The sequence below is a fragment of the Lepisosteus oculatus genome, chromosome 10 (genome assembly GCF_040954835.1).
Source record: "Lepisosteus oculatus isolate fLepOcu1 chromosome 10, fLepOcu1.hap2, whole genome shotgun sequence".
NCBI classification, from domain to species: Eukaryota; Metazoa; Chordata; class Actinopteri; order Semionotiformes; family Lepisosteidae; genus Lepisosteus; species Lepisosteus oculatus.
In genome coordinates, this window is record NC_090705.1 from 35,996,825 (window position 1) to 36,018,573 (window position 21,749).

Here is a 21,749-nt window from a genome sequence, read left to right on the forward strand (position 1 = left end):
ATACAGAAAAGGAGATAAACATTTGTTTTCTGCATCACTCATATCTTAAATTAAACATAGAGAAAGAGAAGCATGTAAAAAATGAGAGATATTTCCAACAAAAAAGCAACTAGCCTTTTCTGTTAACCATCTTCAGCTTCACTGCAAAGGGAAATTGTGATTTAAAGAGACTAAATTCATTAGAAATTTGGCATTTCCAAATCTGATTCTCTTGTATTGACTGACGCACTGCTTTTTTGTGAAAAGGAGACTCTCTACACCATTCCCTTTTTTAAGAAATATCCTTGTTCTTTCATAAAATCTAATTCATAGTTGCCGGGGAGTCAGAACCTATCATTGCTAAGAACGGGTGCAAGTTCCACATATAGAGCACCCCAGGCCTGGATCTGAACTCTGGGCCCCAGCGCTGGGAGGTAGCAATGCTAACTACTGTGTGACTGTGCTGCCTTTTCATAAAATCATAGAGACTAGGGCAATCTCCAAATTGAGCAAGTCCAATTGAGCATGCCCTTTACTTACTGAAGAAAAACGTTTAGTCAGGACACTCTTAGAATAGACAAGAACTCAATGTGGCTGCAGCACAACACCTCAAATGATTGCATAAAGAGTTTGATGAGCTCAATACTTTGAAGACTTCAAGCTGTAATTGCCTCAAAGGGATATGAAACTAAATACAGACTTTGTGAAAGTATCCAAATACCTAAGGACACTTAAAAATAAGAACAACTGAAAGGTTCCAAATGAGAGAAGGCCATTGGACTCATCTGGCCCTTTTGGTAGTTTGTAGCATATTGATCCAAGAATCTCAAACAGCCTTTTCTTGAAAGAAGCCAATATATCAGCTTCCCATGACTGGCTAACTTATTCCAATACCTCCATACCTGAAAGCACTGGGTTGGAATACGTTTTTGTTCTAATACGATCACATTTACAGGTGTAATTACCCCAAAATAACACATATATTATACTTATCACTCATATTAATCTAATGATTAGTAATACAAATTGCTTGATTGTAAAGCCAAATAAGTAGTCACCTTGCAGTCCCTTTTGGAAGGCACTGTACAGTATATGTTTTCTTAAACACTTCAGCTGAGTCTCTCACTCACCTTGTTAATTAATGTCATGGCATAAACAAGCAGCTCTGTGTCAACCCCATCCTTTTCATCCAGTATCTCCATGGCATTTGACCATAGCTTGACTCCTATAAAAAAAGGAGTCTTCTATAAGGCATTTGGTAAAAGATGGAAATAACATTATAAAACTTCTATTCAGAAGTTCTGTACTAACTATGGTACAAAAGATGCTTCAAGATGTCCATGACCTGTTTTAAAACTGGCAAAATATCTACAGTGTCATTTATGCCATAGTGTTACCTGGCTTTTGAAATTCTCAGTAAACTCAATGGGAATACAATTAAATGAGGTTATAAATGTAATTCTTTATTCAAATGGTGTTCCTGATATTTTACAGACAGTATTACCACTCTCTATCGTGATATTGGCAGATTTCAAGCTAAAAAAGGCTGGGCCTGGTTTATATTGAGACGCAAGACCTCCAGGAAGAACCAAGTTGCTTCTGTGTGTATCTTGGTGAACCAACAGCATTCTTCGCTGGAAACCAAAACTTCCAAAATGAATCTGGTGACTAGGAGCACTGTGGTGTAGGGAGTTCCATCACTTGGTCCTAGCTATTTGGCCATTCAAAACCCCGTGGTACTATTGGTAAGAGTAAGGATATCATTCCTGGTATCCAGACTAATTTCTAGCCTCCCTAAAGTTTCACCTTAAATCAGCTTTTATAGCAGTTTCTAACTTTTTTTTAACTTAAAAGCTGTCACGTGTCATTCATTTGAGTGCTTCACTTCAATGGTGGATGAAGTGGTCCCCTTCCTATATGGAAAACGTTTTAGTATCATTTAGGATGAAGAGCATCATATTAATTTAAATATTTAATCTTTAAAAACATAACTTTAAAAACAAATCTCTAATCACTCAAAATCCTTATCACCACTAAAGCAAAATACATTCTTTTTGATTATGTTATCAATCCACAAATGGTTCTATACCTTATCACAATAAAATAGTTAGGCTATGGTCTTTACTTGGTTCACAGAGAAAGTAAAACCTAAATCTGTGATCAAATGCTACAGTCATTCCAAAAACTAACACATGGTACAGTTCTTATTCTAAACCTGCTCTCTGCATTTGGATCACTGAGTTCTTCCTGTTAAAGGTCAGAGCCTTTTAGTAGTTGGCTGGAAAATTAAAAAAAGACAGATGATCTAAAAATCCACATTCCATATTATTATTGATGGACTGAGCAAAACTCCAAGTCCACTGATAAACCTCATATACAGGCAACAGAATAAAAAGCTAAGGTATAACTTTACTGTGTAAATTATGTAAAAAGCATCAATTCACTGCATAGTAAAGGCACACAAAATTTAGGTTTTTGCAGCACACAAAGCTTAGGTTTTTGCAAATTAACATTGCTTACAAAGGTGTTAGGAAAACCTCCAAATTCCTTCATAGTGCTCGTTATAGACAGCTTTCAAATGTAAAATTACTGACTATGAAATAAAACAGATTTTTTTTCAGCGAGGCATATGGAATAAATTGCAGTGCAAGGCAAAGAGAAAATACAGGCTCACTGGTAAGTTATTACTTTTTCCTACAAAAACATCTTCCACACTGTTAAAAGACTCAGGCTTTTTTCAATTTAATGCTTCTGAACACTAAATCAAAACACTATCCTTGGTCAGCAGAAGGGCGACAGACTAATTATGAAGCTATTAGACATAAGAAAAAATAATAAAACTATGCAGAAACCATAGCATTTTAACTGGAAGGACACATTTAGAATGTGGGTCATGGCTGTGCTACAGTAAGCTGTCTGTATTTGCTGAACCATCAAGTTGTTGTTCCTTTTTACAAAACACATTCAAGTCAACAAAGTAAACTCAACCCCTGTCGATACAATAATGACATTCAAAAAAGGGCACAAAGTAAGAATGTGATAGAATGAAAAAATCGAAGCCCATCATGTGAGTTTTTTTAAATAAATATTTCAGGACTTAGTATATATACTAAGTAGTATCGCCAGCAGCCATATCACCCTGCAACTCACAACTAGTAACCCACTAGTAACCCACTGAAGCTAAGCAGGTGTGAGCCTGGTCAGTACCTGGATGGGAGACCTCCTGGGAAAAACTAGGGTTGCTGCTGGAAGAGGTTAGTGGGGCCAGCAGGGGGTGCTCACCCTGCGGTCCATGTGAGTCCTAATGCCCCAGTATAGTGATGGGGACACTATACTGTAAACAGGCGTCGTCCTTTGGATGAGACGTAAAACCGAGGTCCTGACTCTCTGTGGTCATTAAAAATCCCAGCTCGTTTCTCGAAAAGAGTAGGGGTGTAACCCCGGCGTTCTGGCCAAATTTCCCATGCCTCCTAATAATCCCCCTCTATGAATTTGCTACATTACTCTGCTCTCCTCCCCACTGGTGAGTGTTCTGGCGCACTATGGCTGCCGTCGCATCATCCAGGTGGGGCTGCACACTGGTGGTGGTGGAGGGGAGTCCCCATTACCTGTAAAGCGCTTTGAGTGGAGTGTACAGAAAAGCTATATAAGTGTAAGCAATTATTATTATTATATGTATGTTTATATATTGAAGCCACTATATACAGCCACTATATTCACTATACTGTGTGCAACTGAATTTGAATAAATACCATTCAGCTTTAATTTTAGTTTGAGAAAGATCATTTAGAATTATGCCGTATTACACACAATTAATTATGCTCCCTTTACATATTTGTGGACTGGGTGGATGTCTTACAGTGCCATAATAGCTGCTTATAGCTGTTATCCCACTAAAGAAAGTGACACCAAAAGTCCTTAAATAAAACCCCACCACTTGATACAACAATTCTTTTAATTATTGAATTACTGAATTCTGATCATTTAGAGAAACTGAAAAATATAATCCCCTTCATCTGAATAAGAGTCAGGTTATATGACTCACACACATAGAACAACTTTCAGGAAAATACTTTTCCTTAAAGAAGTGCATATTGTTAGTACATTTGCACCTTTAAAAACTTTTACCTATTTTTCTTTGTGAAATAAAAATTAACCCTACGTTCATTCATTTAAAAAATACATTCATAATTGGGTCATTTAGCTCGATGTCTCCGGTGTGCGCTTTTCAGGACCTACCTCGTTTGGTGTCTACAGCACTCACAGCCTCAATGAGAAGCTGTGCGTTGGACTCTGTATACTCTACAAACACCAGCAGCAGCTTCAGGGCAGTCTTCACTACCAGTCGGAACTGCAGAGAAAAGAAAGAGAACCACTTTATTTCGACTTCAGATATCAACAAACATCTTTCATTGCGTTTTGGACTTCCTTGACTGTTGGATCATTCTGTTAATTAAACAATGACATTCTGAGGAAATGCAAAAAAAGTGGCTGTTGTTTTTTTTCAGACATTCTTTCACCATCCTTTAAATGCAACCAGCTTCATCACTACCAGATCTGTGAAACACAGCTACCGTATAACTAATGTTTAGGTTTTCCCTTAGTTTCTGAAGTTATGGACTGACTTGTTTCTTTTGTTTCAAATTCTGACCTAACAGAATATTCTTTGCTGTCAGAATTAAGTCGTAGTTAAAACTTACAGAATTATTTTAAAAACTTTTGTTCTAGTCCAGAATTTGAACCCATGTTTTGATCCCTATAGAAAATACAACAGAAGTCAGAAGCTACATTTCAGTGAAAAAATATTGTATTGCTCTTTCCCTGTCTACAGATTTTAAACTTAAACATCTGCAATATCTTGTGAATTACATTTCTAAATGTAATTCAGCAACATTGCTCACAAGACAGTTTTCTTTGGTAATGCACATCTTACAGCTAGGCCAAGCATTTTCAATGCATAAATAATAAGAAAATAACATATCTAGCCTTGATAAAAGTACAGCCTTTTCTTTAGTATGTCCTTTGTGCACACAATAAGCCTGCAAATGATTAATGTGGCTTGTAGCTATTGTGCATGGATTCATGTAAATGATAAGGTTAGCTGGGGAAACTCTTTTACAGTATACTGCATCCTTATCACATCTTGAAATACTAATAAAACACTCAGGGTCATGGCTGTGGAAATAATTTAAAGACCACCACTACACCCTAGGAGATGGGTTATTACAGTATAGGCAGAGAACAATGACCTACTGGTCACCACCAGAGGGCTCTCTAGTATTGCCCTTACTAGAGGGCAGCCAAAGATCAGGCCATGACAGAGAATTATAATTAGATAAACAATAGCAGTGTAGAAAACCTGGAATGGTATCAGTGCTGTCTGGTGCTCAAGTCAAATGTTTGTTTTTTAATTTTTAAATGTGGCTGAAGCTCTGATAGGAACTATAACTCTCCTTATAGCCTTATTTCTATACAGACAGGTGCCATAAGTACCCCTGAAAAGTCTGTGTTGTTAATTTCTTGCAGTTAACATGTTTAAATATAAAACATAACCTAGTGGCTGCTTGCCCTCACCCTCATTGCACAAAATAGTGTAAGTAATACAGGGGGTTATAAATCCAGATTATATTCCTAAATAATTAAATTTAAAGTGAGACGACAATATGCTGTAAAGGGGAAATTATATCCATAAGGAATAATGTAGTTAGCTTACAAAACATTCCTGACATATTCAGTTCAGACAAGTGCATATAAATATATTGTACCTCCATCCATCCAAAATGATTTTCTAACTGATTCTTCCACGTGAGAGTTCTGGGAGACTCAAGCAATGGGAACAAATCTGAATACACCCTGGATGGGACACAAGCCACTGCAGGACAGACTCACAGACACCCACACACTCATACGGTACAGTAAGTGTGGGCCAATTCTACCAGAAGCAAATTAACCTACTTGTGGACTGTGGGAGGAAACAGGAGCACCCAGTGGAAGTCCACACAAACATGACAAGAACATACAAACTCCACAAAGACAGCACCCTACGTCTGGAATTGAACCCAGGATCAAAGCACTGTGAGGAAGCGATGATAACCTCTGCACCACTGTGCAGCTCTGTACTGCACATAAATCCATAAAAAGCAAAAAATAGAAATAGATAAGACAAGTATGTAATTATGCTTACCTTATAAATAGATGTGATGTGTTTGTTAATGGGAATCTACTTTCATACTGAGACTCACAGTATTGTGACTGCATATTGTACATGCAAATATTGAGGCAGCTTATAACAGGGACCTGTATAATTTATAACGGGGACCTATATAATTACCTTGCATAATAAAGAATCGTTACTTTAAATTGCCATGTTTGAAACACCCTTAAATGTAAGATCATTTAAAGGGGAAACCTTAGAGAAAACTTAGCTTAAGGTGCTGGAACTGTGCTGGAACTGACACTGATCCTGGAGAGGTAAATAGCATTCCATTATTTGTCCAAAATTAAGCTGTCAGCAAACAAACAAGCAAGATGAGCCAAATGGTCTCCTGTAGTTTGTGACCCCTCTTACATTTTACAATCACTCTGTTACTTAATTTGACTTATTGACTTAATAAGGTCAAGATTAATAAAAACTTTAGTTATTGACTGAAGACAGACACCAATCTCAAAAGACCTCTAGAGATGTTAACTTTGTACAACTCATACTTTGTATTGCCTCATATTATCACAGGCATTATTCAAGATTTGCAGCTAGGATCACACTAACAATATGAAAAAATAGGCTTTAAACCTGCAATGTTTAAGGTTATATCCTCAACACAGTTAATGGTTTGTTTACAAGTTGAATTCTCTACATGAAAAAGATCACAGTTCACATTAAAATCACAACAGGTCAGAAAAAATTCAGCTTTAGGTTCTGACAGGCACCACTGTAGAAACCTTTCTTCTCCACGGGAGCACTTTATTATTCCAGCAACATTGTCTTCTATATTAAATACTGTACCTCTCCATAAACTTTGAAGTTTCATTCTTTTTTAAAAAAAAACAAGAGAAAACAGCAGACTAAATATAATACCCTAACACAGAATAAAAACATAAGTAACAGTTGTACTGTATCTGGGAATATGTAAACTGCAGTACTTCACTGCACTAAAATGTGCATTGTGGAATTGTCTGCTGTGTCTCACAATGATTGCTGATTCTCATTTCAATTTCCTTTTGCATTGTCACAGAGCTAAAAAGGTCTGGCACAGTATTTGGTGTTTGTCTCAACATTGGTGTCTTCTTGCATGTCATTGTGAATCACAGAAGCGATTCATGTGTAACATTTGTTGTTTAATTAGTTTTCAGAGATATGTGCAGTAAAAAAAGACAACATATGATCATAAAAAGACTGGTTAACCACAGCAAAGAAGCCAGAACAAAGCAATGAAATCAGTGTGTAACTGTGTATGTTTAGCACATGCTAAAGCAAATAACCCCAAGCGTTTCATGTCTGAGAATCCATATGTCCATATGTTTTCTGTCATGTATTCTGCATTTGCCTCACAGATCACAAGCTTAAAGCAGCCTAGCTCCCTATACATATCTATACTAATAAAAAAAAAACCTTATTCCTATTTGGCCCATAAAAACAAATTACAGAACACGTTCTTTAGAAGGGTTACAAATTAGACAGGAAGAAGCACATAAGGAGCTTATTACTGTATGTGCCTAGCTTTCTTTCTGCAGATTATTTTACTACTGAAACACTGAGGGGGCTGTTTTTTGTTTATTTACATTTAAATGGCTTTTCAAATGCTATTTTTGCCACAAAGGACAGTGGCAAAACAGCATGGCAGTTGCTATGACTATGGTCCACAGAACAGAGAGCGAAGAAAATGCAGACAATAGATAATAGTAGCACAGACAATTTCTAAGGAAGATGATCAGTTGTTCTGTCAGTGCCTGGCATATAAACAGAGCGTAAAGCTGAGCAGAGAATAGAGCTGTCTGCTGTCTGAGACAGGACGGGTTTTGAAAGGTGCATCTAACAAAATTATTTAAAACTCAAAAAACTTAATATTTAGAAGCTTTTTAATGTGTTAAAGTATTCTGTCAGATTTATCACTAACTTATCGCTTTAAGCTAATGTACAGCACTTTATATGGGAAAACACCTGCTTTAATAAATTATTGCTGCTACCTGTACCATCCTACAACTTAAAATATAGGGCTTCTATCAAATTGGACCTCCCAAGGCAAAGTATCGATTTTACGGCCAAGTAATTTGTATTTGCTGCTGCCAATGTCTGAAATGATCTGCAGACTGAGCTAAAACTATCCGCTTTTGAACCTGAGGGTATTTTCAGTTCGTGATTAAATCATTTCTGCCCAACTCTTTCTCTTTTGTTTCATTCCCTGCTTTATGTTCTCTGCAAAAATGGGAGTCAGCTTTTTGGGCAGGCCATTATTTCAAATGAGAATTTGTTCTCACTTGACTATTGTTAAATAAAGGATTTTTTTTCCCCAATGACTGCAGTTGTAGATGTAAAAATTAGGAACCTGTATCTTAAATAGTAAATGTCAGTATCAGTACTTTAGCAGCGTCGTTTGCAAGTACAGTACACACAACAAATCAATTAACACATCAAAACTGCATATAATAACTTTATATCAGATACAGTGCTAATACGCACTTCTGCAAGTACTGTATGTAAATGCTAAGTACTCTCGTCAAAGACTAATCCACTGTCATGTCACATTTTGTAAAGTAAGAGTAAGAATTTTGGCAAGGTAACAAATCAATAAAGCAAAGGTTTTTCATTCTATTTTGCACATTTATTACCTTCCATTTGGGACAACTTTTGAAACCTGTTATTTCTAACGACTATGTTGCATTTACATGATAAAGTGTCAGTGCCAGCAGATCAGGGTTATACAGTATATATATATAATGTAGTTATTGAAACCAGGAGAGCATACACAAAGCAAGTAAACATTTTCTGCAAGACATTTTTCTGTAAAAATAACACCAAATTTGCTTCTAGAAATAATAATAAAAAAGCTATCTTAACACTGACACCATGTTTCAATGAGTAACAGTGACAATATTTTTACATACTCCATTGCATTATAATCTTTAATATTGTTGTATTGTTATCTGTACTACACTCTGTATATTTCAAAACTATTAGTCTGTTCTTGATTACAATTGAGACTCAGTCAACCACATTTTCTGTACTACCCTGAAAAGCTGAAGTCAGTTTTGGGCTTATAAAGCACAGGGTCAATTGCCTGCACCCATTTATAAAATACTGTAATACCTAACACTGCCCTTATCAAAGGGCAGACATAATGTTTCAGATGCTCGGCTCAAGAAAAACATTTGAGTGAAAATGGAAAGAAAAGAAAGGAAACTGTCTGCAAGAGGCCAGGATTTAATTACCTGGAGAAGGTCTAGGAAATTAAGGCCATGGAAAGAATTCCCTCACGGAAGGAGATCCTATTCCACAAAGGGAACGCGAGGACTTGGCAGTGTTTAACTTTGACATGTCAGTTGTCAAGGATTTTGAAGCCTCGTCTACAAACTATCTGTTGCATGACACACTTCCTTCAGGTTTTTGTAGTAGCACATATCAGGGATACAGAAGAATGCAAAGTGTTCCCCTCCAGGCTCCCAGCATGGTAACAGGACAGATAAATAGTATCTACATTGCCTTTATTTTCAGCTAGGGAGGCACACACATCTCAGTGCGGGCAGTAAATACTGCATCACAACATCCATCCAATGTAGTTGGCAACAGCTGAAGCCAGAAAAAGTTACTGTATTGAATGACAAAAGTCGATCCGTATCTAATAACTCTCTACAGGCTCCATAGAATTCATAACAATTCAATACACAGCTGTTCATGTTTAGGTAAGAGAACGAGGAAATAACGACAGAGGTGAAAAGTATTGGCTTGCAAGAAATATCAAAGATACCTGCATCGCTTGAAGGAGAACTGATATTGTCTCTAAATACAAAATGCTTTCACAACACTTGGCCACTAGAGGCTATCAAGTATTCAAAGCTAGCTTTGGGAATGAAATGAATATTCTTACAGTATTGTGATCTGAAACCTCCTTTCACGGCATGCTTACATATATTTCATGCCTTCGAAATCAAAAAGGTGTCAACCTAGAGAATTGCAGTCATCATTTCAACTTCAGCAATGAATCAAGCCAGACATTTAAGATTTTGAACCAGCCAAGCAATGGTTTCAAATTTCTAAAGTATCCTCATCCAACATCAGGAAATGACATGACTTTTATTATCTTTATTATCTTTTTCTTATATATAAGGAAAAGTATATACAGTATAAACTCAACTGCACTAATTGAAGCTGAAGCAGGTGATCTGATTTTTGAATATAATATAATCACCTAATTAAACTTGACAAAATGAAAAATTAAATCTATACTAACATATTTTAATTTATTGCATAGTCTGTGATAAAAAGAGTTTATGACTTCCTACTTCTTAAAGGGTAAGTAGGATATCATCTTCTTGTGATAAAAATAAGTTTGACTTTAGTACTGTATAAATAAATAAAAAACATCTAGATTCTGTATGTGATTTTACAGAATGACCAACTGTATTGTGCACAGACACTGCTTTACATACAGCCTGCAGGTTTTGTGAATGTTTCAGAAATATTTTTTGTACTCCATTACAATTTAACATACAGTATATTAAATGATCCATAATATATGTAATGCTTAACATTTGACATTTGAATGATTAGGTAATGTCTTTATTTATTCAAAGCAATGCTTTAGAATTAGTGTTTCATTCCACACTTGAGAATACATAATTGCATTCTGGTAAAAAGTGCTAAGAAATAAAATGAGGCAAACAGGACTGTCATAGAGTGTGAAAAGTCCTGACTTCAGAGCCCTCACTGCCCCCCTTGGGACTAATGTGGAAGCACAACAAAGGATCTCTGGGAATAAGCTACAGTATATTAAACACATTCCTGAAGCAATTATTTTTAAACACATCAGTGAGACACTTAAACACCTAAACTACCACCCCTGTATTACTAGACATGAGATATAACAATCTAATATACTTATACCATAAATAAAAGCCATGCAAAGCACTAGGCTGTAAGGTCTATCTTTGATATGACTGCAAAACATCACTCAATATAATCACATAGATTAAAAACAGCATTTCTTTGAAAATTAAGTCAATATCTATTCATACATTTTTAGAATCCACTTTACTTCAGAGGATGGACACAGGGCAGAAGGCAGGACTAGAACATCACAGTAAAGGACACATTCCCTTGATGTGTTTTAACAAAATTGCATAAAGGGGGAAAATTAGAAATGCAAATCAATATGGACAGCATGACTCTGCACTTTAGAAGGAAATTAAAGAAACCACACGCAAACATGGGGGGAAACATGGGACCTCCACACAGAAGCTGTCAGTGTACAGTTTTCAGTGTGCTACGTAGACTAATACTCCTTTCTTTATTATCTTTCTTTTTACTTCTCTTATGTGTAATGGTGTTGTGCTATTTAGTTTCTTGAAAATCACACAGAAATACAATTCTTAATAAATAAAAGAAAAATAAATCATTATCATCCTTCCATTTTCAAATCACTTAATCCAATACAGGGTCATGGGGGAGCCAGTGCCTATCCCGGCAAGCATGGGTGCAAGGCACTATACACCCTAGATGGGACACCAGTCCATCGCAGGGAACACACAGACACAAACATGTTCACACTCACAATCCTAACCACTGTGCCGTTCATTGTCACAGTTATTATAACAATAAGAAGAACATATGAAAGGTGAGAGGAGCCAATTTGGGCCATCAGCTTCTGAGGTTATTAAAATGTGTTTACAACCAATATACTTGGCAACTGTATTTACTGTATAAATGTACAGTATAAGCGTACTGTAAGTGTTTAATTGGGTACCCATTAGACCTCTTAAGAATGATGAGTAAGGACAGGATGGATGTTCTTAGCATTTTACATTTATAAAGGTGTAAAAATGTTTCCCGAGAACTAGAGAAAAATCACCAGAAGCATCTTTCACTCATGCATTTTAGAAAAGATAGGCATCCAAGTGTGCACATTCTTGTGTGCTTAATGCATTCCAACCTGGAGAGGGACAAGAGCTCTGCTCAAACCACCCCAACATGTTTTCATAAACAACAATATCTTTTTTTTCTTTTGCCAGGTGTGTAGAAGGGCCAATCTTAAATGATTGCATTCCTTTGAACTCCTAATTAAACTTTTGCCAGGTTTACTGTATGGGTGTGTGTAAAATTCTCAAGGCTAGCTGCGGTAGGTTGAGGTGTATTGTAAGTACTGTATCAAAATGTGCGAGAGGTAGGGTTCTGTAATCAACTAATATGTAATTATAGGAAACAAACTGTCTATAAAGCAAATAATACAATGCTATTTTGATTAAACATCTCACCACTGATCCTATAGTCTACGTTTTGATTCTGACTTTTCCCAGCTGCAGGACCTCTCAAGGGTCCCAGACTGAAAGATAAATAATGTGTGATAAACTGACGGTCAGACAGTGACTACTTGGATTCTGTTAGAGATTTGGTATGTTAACCTTTACCCTAAACACTGTTAAGACAAAATTCTTTTTTTCTGTTGTTCGGATTGACTGTACTTCTGTGGAAAAAGATAAACATATGGCATGAAGAAGCAATGTCTAATGTTACAAAAGGAGGTACCAACGAATTGATTATTCAGATTAGATTTAAAGTCATAGACTAAATTGATTCAGGTATAAACAGGAATACCATTCTAACAGTCAGCAGCCATTATCGCCCTGCAGCTCTCAACTGGCTACCCACTGAAGCTAAGCAGGGTTGAGCCTGGTCAGTACCTGGATGAGAAACCTCCTGGGAAGCTGTGGTTGCTGCTGGAAGTGATGTTAGTGGGACAAGTGGGGGACGCCCACCCTGCAGTCTTTGTGGGTCCTAATGCCCCGGTATAGTGGCGGGGACACTATGCTGTAGTGGGCGCCGTCTTTCAGATGAGTTGTTAAACCCAGGTCCTGACTCTCAGGGGTCATTAAAGATCCCCGGGCATTTCTCAATAAGAGTAGGGAGTTATCCCAGTGTCCCGGCCAAATCTCAACCCTCTGCCTTTACCGTGCCCTCCAAGTTGTCCCCATGTATGATTGGCTTGCACTTGCCCTGGGATGGACTGGCGTCCCGTCCAGGGCGTACCCTGCCTTGCGCTCGTTGCTTGCCGGGTAGGCTCCGGCTTCCTGCAACACCGTATTAAGCAGTTTGGCGTTTGACATGACATTCTAACAATAATATTTGAAACTTTTGAACCTTTCACATACTTTTCCATAACAGGAGAGAATATCCTACTTAACACCATATGAATATTACTGATTTACTACACTAAGTGTAAAAATATGTCATTGAAATTTTGCAGCAGGGCAGGTAAGAGTACATTCATAAGTCAGTGGATGAATGGAAAGTTTCAGTTCTGTTTCTTATACCTGGTCAACTCTGCCTGAGATGAGAACAGGTTGATGTTAGGTTGTTGCCACCAATCTTGGCTCCATTGGAGGTATAAATGACCTTAACCGTTAATAAACAGTTTTCCTAGCCTGTGTATTATAATTTTGTTTGTACACATTCTCTTACCTTCGATCCTATGAGTGTATAGAGCCACTGGATGGATTCATTGTGACTGATTACACCGTTCATCCCATCTACATACAGCATGATCTGCCCCAGTGCTGTAAAAGATATAAAGGAAAAGGTTTATCTTTTGTTTTCCTTGCTTTTCGGTTCAAACATATTTATTGGGGTTCTGATAATAAAGTTCTACAACAAAGGCAATAAGTCAGAGCACAGGTTGAATCCTGTTGTCCAGGTGTTTAGTGGGGGCTTCTTCATAGACATCTGTGACCAAGATTATCAAAGCAATGATGCACAATTGGACACATCATTAGTCAGGCAGTGCACCCTTTGTTTAATTTATAACTCTGACTCCCAGGACCTATGCCACACCTCTGATCTATGCTTATCCTCCTGTAAGGCTCTGTGGAGCTCACAGTCCGTCAGGCGATGAATGGCTATAACAGAAGAGCATGCTAATGAAGCAAGCACATGTACAGGTATTATTCCTTTGTGGCACGAGGTTTTAGAGGTAATCTAAAATGCGAAATGAATGGCAATTGAAAATTGATTGGGTTAAAATATATATGCAAAGCCCAATTTAAAAAAAAAGTATCTTTGGACCTAGTGTAATGGAGCAAATGTCTGTGACAGTTTGCGCGGTGGGTGTGCAGCTTATAGACCAGTCAGAAAGAGATAAGGTGCATGCATTTGCACGAGGCAGAGAGAGTAAGATCTACTGCGGATGAGTTCAATCATTCTCTCAATAAAAAGGTTCAGAACAAGGTCTAGATTTCATATTCGCTCGTCACGAGGTCAGAATAGTCTAATGCTTACAGTAAGGCCAAGCAAAAGATAAATATTCTCCATAGGTTAGAATGGGGGAGCAGGTTGGCTCTCTCATTATAGTTAAAAAAAGGTTAAAGCAGGGTTTGAGGTTAGAGTTAGTTGCTTTTCCATCCTTTAAAAATCAGTTGACAGGGGAATCCAATGAGACAAAAGAACTTTTTTATGAACCACGTCAGGTTGGGAAGGATTTTAAACCAGGCCTGGTCCAGGCTTAGGCGTGGTGTTCAACATTCTTTATAGCGATTGGTCTTCTTAAGGATTAAGCCAAATAGGAATTCCTATAACTGGGCCCTACTAACTACACCCTTCATTCCAGTCTACCAAGCAGAGGACCTGTCACATCACATTACTACATTCTGAAGATGCTCAATGAGAACATTCAATTGGTCCCTAGGTTTTCAACTGACACACCATACTCCCATCTTTAGTCGTTTGATTGGTCGGTGTGTTTTCAGATCTCATGGTGTAAATAATTTTTCATAAATAAGTAGGGAACCTACTGTATACTGTATAACGTTTCAAAGTATTATAGTTATGTGTATATAGTTATATCCACAGCAGTGGCTATGTTCAGATGTATTTGGACACATTTTTGCAATTTGTTTATCCTGTAAATGCAAGATAATAGAAGGCTTGGTTACATTCTATTAAGCATAAATGTAACTGAACACCCAATGGGGCCTCCCCTTACTCATTCCTATCGAGTTCATGTGCTGTACTGATGTATGTCCCATGTACTAAAATCAAAACGGCGAGGCTAGTTTTGAACTTGGTGGCAAACGAAAAACACTTATCAATTTAAAATTACATTTACCTGGCATTTACTCTCATTTCTAGACTAAATCTAGACTACATCTGCAAAATGATTAGCTAGTGCCATGTTATTATCAACATTTACTGTTCAAACTGCATTAAAACACACCTTCTATACCTGAGTATGCCCTAGACTTTTAAATATAACATACAGCAAAGAGACCATTGAAGGGGTGGTATTATCAATCAAACACTTAAAAGGAGTACAGTCTCAGTTTATGTGGTGGCACAACAGCTCTGTTTTAGGTTCAGAAACCTAAGTACAGTTATTTTCTTTCAAATGAGAATTAAATATATATAATGTGCGGCCACAAATGAGATACAATTCTGTGACAATCCTTTAATTTCACTGCGAACATCCTCTTTCAGGCAATAAATCCTTCAGAAACTTGTGATATATTTAAGTGATTTTACTATATAGTACAACTGCTCTGCTGGGATTGTTGTGTTCTTTAAGTGCACAGAGGTCTGAAATGTGATTACTTGTTGAACTGCACTCTTATAACCCTATTTAAAGAGGGTAGTAGCAAGGAAAAGTTAATACATTAAATACAAATTGAATACATGAATACAAGACAGCCAGAACATATACTCAAAACATCTTGACTGCACAGCTCACTGGGCACCCACCAGCTTTACTTAACCACCAACCAAATACAGAATGACGTGTTGAGTTTGAGAATAAAAAATACAGATTTATTTTACAAATACAGTACATGAAAAAAAATAGATTTAAAAGGTTCTGTTTTAATTAGAATATATTGCAGACCTGCTTGTGGAGAAGATATCTGCATTAAATGAGCTGTAGTATTTTGTAACATTGGAGCTACCCATTCAAAAGAGAAAGCTAGAAGAAATGCTAAAATATAAGTGTAGTTAACAATAGTACAGCAGTTTATTCCCTCTCGAATTGTAGTGTTTAGCCAATACCACATTCTGCCACTTAATATTTGTGTTGTGATTCATAGATAAGCAAGGCAAGTGATGTATTTATAGAGAAGGATATTCTAAAGATTTCATCAGACTCTGCAGTTTACTTCTCAGGGGTAGAATGTATATGCAAAATATTGGGTTCCCAAACGGTGGCACTATACCACAGTATATTCTGTTTCTCTGGTGTATTATTTGTGGTTCCCTGCTTCAATACCAGACAGCCCATTCACACCTTCATACACGCATGTATACACAAATTTAGTACAGGAGACATTCCTTAGATTTTTGTGCTCCTTGACCCTGTATTTATTCCCGTGGTATACCTGTGCAATGACGAACATGCTCTATTCAAACCCCTTCAGCAACTAAGGCCAAACCTTTTCATTAAAGACATACCAAGAAATCACAGATGCAAAAGTTAAAGATAACCAAAAAGAACGTGTCTCTGAAAGTTATGTGACCTCCCAAAACCTGGGAAGATGATTTTTAAAGCTTGGCCATACTTTCAAATGAAGTCTAAGGGTGCCAGTCCAAAAACAGAAAACAGAGTTGTGGAAAGGGAAATTTATTTTCTTCTACTTTAAATCCAAATCAGCTATTTTATCTGGACTTTAAGCAAAAGAAACACACTGCACTGCATCAGTTTTATTTGAGAACTAAGCTGTTATGTCTGTACTTATGTTATTGTTAACGTATGTTTGGAGAGTACTGTGGTTATCGTTAATATATAATAATTAAGCAAGGATTTGTGGTGCTGAACAAGATTTCATTTTGGAAGAGGCTGTGCTGAAAAAAAAAGTTATTTTAAAATATTTACATTCACACCTTTACAGTTAACAAAAATAAATCTACATGAGACTGATTTTTAAATATTTTTTTTTACAAAATAATACTATCAAAATCAGCAAAAATGGTATGTCTAATAAGGAATATAAAATATTTACATATTATAATGGCTTGCAAATAAAAAGTCCATGTTTGTCCTTTCATAGTGTGACTAATTGGTTGTGGATAAACATTTGCCCTGTGCAAGGCAGTTGCCTCTGACTTGCTTTCCATTCCTAAAGGGATGTATAAATAAACATTTAGGAACCTAATAATAAGTGGAGAGTAAACTCAACCTCTGCCTGTTCGCTAAGCAGAGCTTCTGTCCTAGAGAAATGCTAACAGGAAAGAGTGAAAGGACATTTTTTTCTGGCATGAAGAGTGCACAATATGATCCTTTCAGGACTGCAGTTTCCATTGTTGTCTTCCATTTAACAGTCTGTCTTTAGCAATAATGTTGGTTATCCCCAGGGTCAACATGAAGGAAATGCCATTTCAGCACAGGCTGCTGCAAGAGCATTCACGTTAATTAGCTGCTAGTCTACTGTTTGGACAAGGCTAACAATTAAGCCAGAGATTGAAATGAACCCCCAAAGGACATACAGTTCACTCTCCAGTCAGTAATTTCCAACTTTGGATGACTTTTTACCCATCCATTTAAGATGCTGAATCATGTAATCTACACAGCCCTGCTTAGGAAAACTGTGACTCGTCGGCAACAGCCTAACACACAAATGTAGCTGAACTTATCAATGTTTTATAATTATTATTTGAATATCCTTGAGAGTAGAATACTGTATGTCAGAGCACATGAGCATCATTACATATCATTACATCACTTAAAATCACTCTAAAATAATGGAATAATTATACAATGTTACATTTAAACTGGGAAACCAGTTAAAAAATAATTTAGGAATGCAATGAAACCAAAGCCATTTTATTACAGCTGCTGCCTATGAAACTGAGCTGAGACCTATCATCAGAGCGCTAGACCCTATTCCTATTCCCCTACTCTAAAGTAGCCTCATGGATGTCTATCAATTTGTTACCAACCTTATTGAGGACTCCCTGAACTCTGCTGATGTTACTTATGTAACGTAAATGGCAAAATGCCCCAGTTACTTAAGCACTACAATGCCATTTTTGATTTGCCTTTTCTCAAACAAATATCTAACAGGTGATGGCAACTCAGTTACAATCTCATCTTGGGTTTGATCAGCTTTTGGATCCTTTTCAGTCAGAGTTTAGACAGAGCCACAGGACTGAAACAATCCTTATTAAAATTAATGGTTTGCTAATGGCTCCTTATTGTGGGTCAGTCTCCTTCTGGATGTAAATGTAGCTTTTGATAATCACAGGATCCAACTGGATCACATGGAACAAATGACATAGGCACTACCGGCTTTTCCCTTCATTGTCTGGGCTTCTTTTATGGCTACCAGGAGCCAATAAGTTAATGTAAGACGTTTTAAATCCTGTGTTGTTCTACAAAGTTCTGGGGTGGGACCTTAAATTTGGATGTTTTACATGTTGCCTCTTTGTCAGATAATTAGCCAAGAAGAATTCATGTGTCACTGCTTTTCGGGTGACAATATTTATTTGCAGACTAAATCATTACATACATTGAAGAATAAATTAGTTTAATCCAATTAGAACCTTGTTTTTCAGATTTCCTCGAAGATATGCCAGTGCATTTTTCACTTATGTCAACCAAAATCCATGTTGAGAATCTCTGTTCACTACAAAATAAAGGGTTCTAATGCACCATTTCAATAGCTCATTTACACCCTCTGTCCAGAAACAATGTTCTTATCATCTTATCTTAAGTAACATGTATAGAGGCCTTTTAACCAAACAAAATCATATATGGGAGAATAGAAAAATTACATTGCAAAAGACTAGCTCAACATACTGTACTGTACATTTAGGTGATATTGCCAATTTAATAGATTGAATAATAAATTAAATACAAGTTAATTTATACACATAGGGACATTGCAGCTATTGGCAAATACAATCAGTTCCATGCGGTTAAAACAATCATGGACAAAAGGAAGCAAAATTCTGAAATGGATTACATAATTGGAACATGCTTGGTAGTTAATATCATGTAGTTAGGGTTGTCATCTGGCACCCCTAATTCAAGGACACTTTTGAAACAGAACAAGTTTTTAAAATTGCCCTGAAAAAATACAAAAATGATGTGTAAATTAAGTACTACATCTTTAATAAATTACTATGGCTCTTTAATTATCATGTGGAGCCTAACAATAACTAAAAATATTGGAATAGTGTGACTACAGGAATTATCTTAGGTCTATAGTAAATTTTAAAATACATTTTACAATGTGAGAAATATCTGCTAACATAAACTTAATTATCTGTGGGACACTGTTAGACAATTACTTAATACCCTAAAGTGATTTTATAATGTCATGCACTGAACTGTTAACCAACAGCTTATGTTGATTTGTTTTTCCCATTTGACTGTCCATCTTTATTTTGTTATAATCCTGAACGTTGACTACAGTGGTTTCCATTTAATGTAATGAATTCTGTATTTATTCTGCAGTTGGATATACCATTCTGTTTAGCATTGTACCTGTGCTGAGTGCAATTTATACGTAATACAATTACATTAACTATACACCATCTCAGATAAGTGCATACAAAAAAATAGTTTAGAGCCCTGGAGGAGAAAAAATATATTTTATCATTGTATTTTCAGGACTTTTTCTAATGTAAAAAAAGTGAATTAAAAAGGAAAACTACACAACAATCATGGAGTAGATAAGAACACAGATGTTAATTTAAAACTAGAATGAGCTTCTGGTTTCCCAGTTTTGAACTGCCTATCAAGTGACAGATCTTCCAGTTCAGTTTATAGTTGAAGTCTAAGAGCTTGGGGGAATACGGGATCTTTTCTAAGAAAAGCAGAAAAAACTACTAATAAAAACATTCCAGTGTCTAATCCAGCTAGTTTCCCTGTTACCCTTTTAATCTTGTTGATTAGTTTTGAAGTGAGAAAACCACAATGGCAACTCATGTGACATCCAGCTAACGAACACACAATTAAGGGCTCTCGAGAACTAACTGCGGTTATGTCAGTTATTTTTTGACATGTGCAGTTGGAGGGAAGGTGGGACTGGGGTATGTTGAATGGTGAATGAATTTAAGAAATGACGGAAGATAGAGTGACTCTGCAGATTACAGAAATTCAATATTGTAATACTAGAGGGGAAAACTAACACTACACGTAAGAATAGTACTGCATCCACAGTAGGCCTAGTACAAGACAGCACTCAAACGAATCATAGCATAATTGTACATGCATCAAACACACATACAGTATTACAATATGTAAATATGGTTATAATTGACCTCAAATGTATTTTTATCTACATCACTTTAGTTCTGGCCAACTGCCCTGACTACATTTTTTTCTTTGCTGGCATATTAAAAGTCTAGAGTTGAATTTTTACCTGAAACAATCTCTTATCTCCAAACCAGCCTAGCTGCTGTATAGTGTGCCAGCTCTGAAGGGAACAAAACGCTTTTGTGAGAGCACTCTGTTTAACTTTCATGCATGGGCTTATAACTGTTTATGTGGTAGACTGGATCCCAGGTGCTGCGCGTCTTTTATCAATCACTGCTAATTACTCAAAACATGTCAGCTGCAAATTCCTGAGCGTCTTCTCCATATGCGAATAAAATAACCCCCATGAACTATTAGCACAATGTTAAAAACGTGGCAAAGAGACAAAGGCCTATCAAAGCAACCACATTAGTGCTGGCTTATCAACACACGTTTAACTTATTTCATCCTCTTCAACAATTAAACTGTTTGCTGTGACAGTGATAATTTGCTGGGAAGAATGATAATTTGAGGAATAAATATTTTAGGTTGTTCAAAGCTAAAATAAGTAGTAGAGAATATCTTTCATTGAAAAATGCAAATGGTAAAACCAAAAATCTACATGATTAAACCCTACCTGAACAATATCGTTATTATAGTAAGGGTATGTCTGTTGTAAACATTGTAAAACATGGGATATTTAAGATTTTATCAGACTTTTTTTGTCTTATGATCAAAACTGAATAAACTTTTAAAGGTCTAACCCTTGGAAATGTGATTAGTACTTACATGATCTACTTTGTTGTGCCTTTATATGCCAATACTCACAGCACACACACCTTTTCATTATCTTGCATCTCAGGTTTACTTTAGTTCTGTTACATGAATTCATTATAGTAGCACTACGAAACCATTCAATTCAAGTTTTTCATGTTCAGTTAATTTATTTATTTATGGTCTCTATGGAAATCTCCATTTCTAAAGTCCTAATGTTTATAACAGTGCCTACTGTACAGTATTTTTACTTGCAATTGCAAATGGGTCTAGGTAACACAAAAAGTAAGAACCCAATACATACAATATTTTAGTATTTTATTTATTATTTTCTCATAAACCATACAGTAGTTTCAGTTTTAATATGTACTGTACGGCACACACTTTGTACATTTGTGCAGTGTTGTGTTGTTATATACATATAAAAAAAGCAATCAATTACTGTTTTTCCTTCAGTACTTAAAAAGATTAATTACCATTTCAATAATATTTGTGGTTTCTCATTAAATAGCTGACACAGTAAAAACTGTAAACTTTAATAAACGAACAAGCACAGACACTGCACAAAAGTCG

The 21,749-nt window shown here is 36.4% G+C and overlaps 1 protein-coding gene across 6 annotated transcripts in view; it reads right to left on the reverse strand.

The window, feature by feature from the left end:
• Nucleotides 1-21,749, reverse strand: part of fhod3a (formin homology 2 domain containing 3a) — a 240,149-nt gene that overhangs the window by 67,766 nt on the left and 150,634 nt on the right. For all 6 annotated transcript variants that reach the window (XM_015356991.2, XM_015356990.2, XM_069195146.1 and 3 more), the window contains exons 6-8: nt 13,649-13,743; nt 4,219-4,330; nt 1,110-1,204 (exon numbers count right to left, since the gene is read on the reverse strand). In XM_015356991.2, coding sequence (XP_015212477.1) covers nt 1,110-1,204; nt 4,219-4,330; nt 13,649-13,743 — 302 coding nt within the window. The remainder of the gene's footprint in view (nt 1-1,109; nt 1,205-4,218; nt 4,331-13,648; nt 13,744-21,749) is intronic.